Source organism: Pundamilia nyererei, unplaced genomic scaffold (assembly GCF_000239375.1).
Source record: "Pundamilia nyererei isolate P.nyererei 1_Seehausen unplaced genomic scaffold, PunNye1.0 scaffold01134, whole genome shotgun sequence".
NCBI classification, from domain to species: domain Eukaryota; kingdom Metazoa; phylum Chordata; class Actinopteri; order Cichliformes; family Cichlidae; genus Pundamilia; species Pundamilia nyererei.
In genome coordinates this window covers 12,141-13,396 of record NW_005188535.1, presented here as the reverse complement: position 1 = coordinate 13,396, position 1,256 = coordinate 12,141, and the positions used below count along the sequence as shown (strand labels likewise).

Here is a 1,256-nt window from a genome sequence, read left to right as displayed (position 1 = left end):
GAGGTTTTTGGACCAATTTTGTGTTCTCCATTCTTTAAGCACCGGTTCGAGCACCGTTTAAGCACCGGCACCGTTTCAAAAGTACCGATTTGGCACCAGTATCGGATAAAACCTAAACGATACCCATCCCTACTGCCATCAATCTGTGGATCCTAAATTGACTTTTTTTTTTTAAAGAGCTTCTGTATCTCTCAGTCATAGAAGAACCGGGCAGAAGGCTTAAAAACATGCAGCTGTAGACTAAACAACTTAGCCTACTGAGGCTTGTTTCAGACGGACTGCATTCTAAACTGAACGGCTTCATTAACTGCACTTAATTCTACTAACAATGGAGTAATGACCTTTAAATACAGAAACAACACAGCTTAACTAACAAGCTCTAGATTTAGAAAATAACTAGCAGTGTTCACCGTGTCTGATGTATGTTTGCTGATGGCCAGCTGTTTGGTTGGTTTCTTTACGGCCCCTTCATTCACTGCTGGGATCATTACACTTCGGTGTGTTTTGCTGTGTAGCAGTGTGCAAAACAGTGAAAACCGAGTGATCTCCTGTTGCTTCCAACTTTCTCTGATCATTTTATTGTGGTTAAAATCATATCACACTCCTACCTCCACAGCTCTGAGGTATTTCTCCATAAACACTATTGTATAAGTGGTATTTATGGTTTATTAAATGATTAGCACACTGACTAAAGACAAATTACACAAAGTTAGTAAATTCAAATACAAATGTTTTTAAATTCAGCTGCACCCTTTTTTAAAATTTTTACCAGTGTCATCTGCTCTGCTGGTGTCATTGGACTCTCCGATGTCTCCCATGGGCTCCAGCTCTTTGACAAAGTTGGAGGGAAAAATGCCTGATTTACCGTTCAAGGTGCCGCTCCACCAGCCCTCTTCTACCTGTGCACATGTCAAATAAAGCAATCAGTCCTGATTGTGTAGAGAGATTGAGAGGTTCAGTCAGAACATTCTGATGCCATGAGGGCAACAAGAAAGGTCCAAAGGAAAAGTGAAAAACTTTTCCCACAGCACAACCACTGACATCTCTCACTTGCCAAAACGTGTCTGCACTGCAAAACCATAACATTCATGTAACACTAGACCTATACACAAGGAAGCAGTTAGACTAAAAAATATCTTCAATGGGGCCTGGTGTCTGTGAAGGTTCTCAGTCATCCAGGTCCTCGTAGTCAAAGGAGCTTGCAAAGAAAAGCGTCTGGACTTCTTTAAGTTACTTGAAGACGTTTCACCTCTCAT

General features: G+C 41.2%; 1 protein-coding gene across 1 annotated transcript in view; it reads right to left on the bottom strand.

Annotated features, from left to right (window-relative positions):
- Window positions 1-1,256, bottom strand: part of LOC102202867 (CD2-associated protein-like) — a gene marked incomplete at its 5' end in the record, with an annotated part of 8,794 nt that overhangs the window by 3,739 nt on the left and 3,799 nt on the right. Inside the window, one exon of the mRNA XM_005755280.1 lies at window positions 770-899. Coding sequence (XP_005755337.1) covers window positions 770-899 — 130 coding nt within the window. The remainder of the gene's footprint in view (window positions 1-769; window positions 900-1,256) is intronic.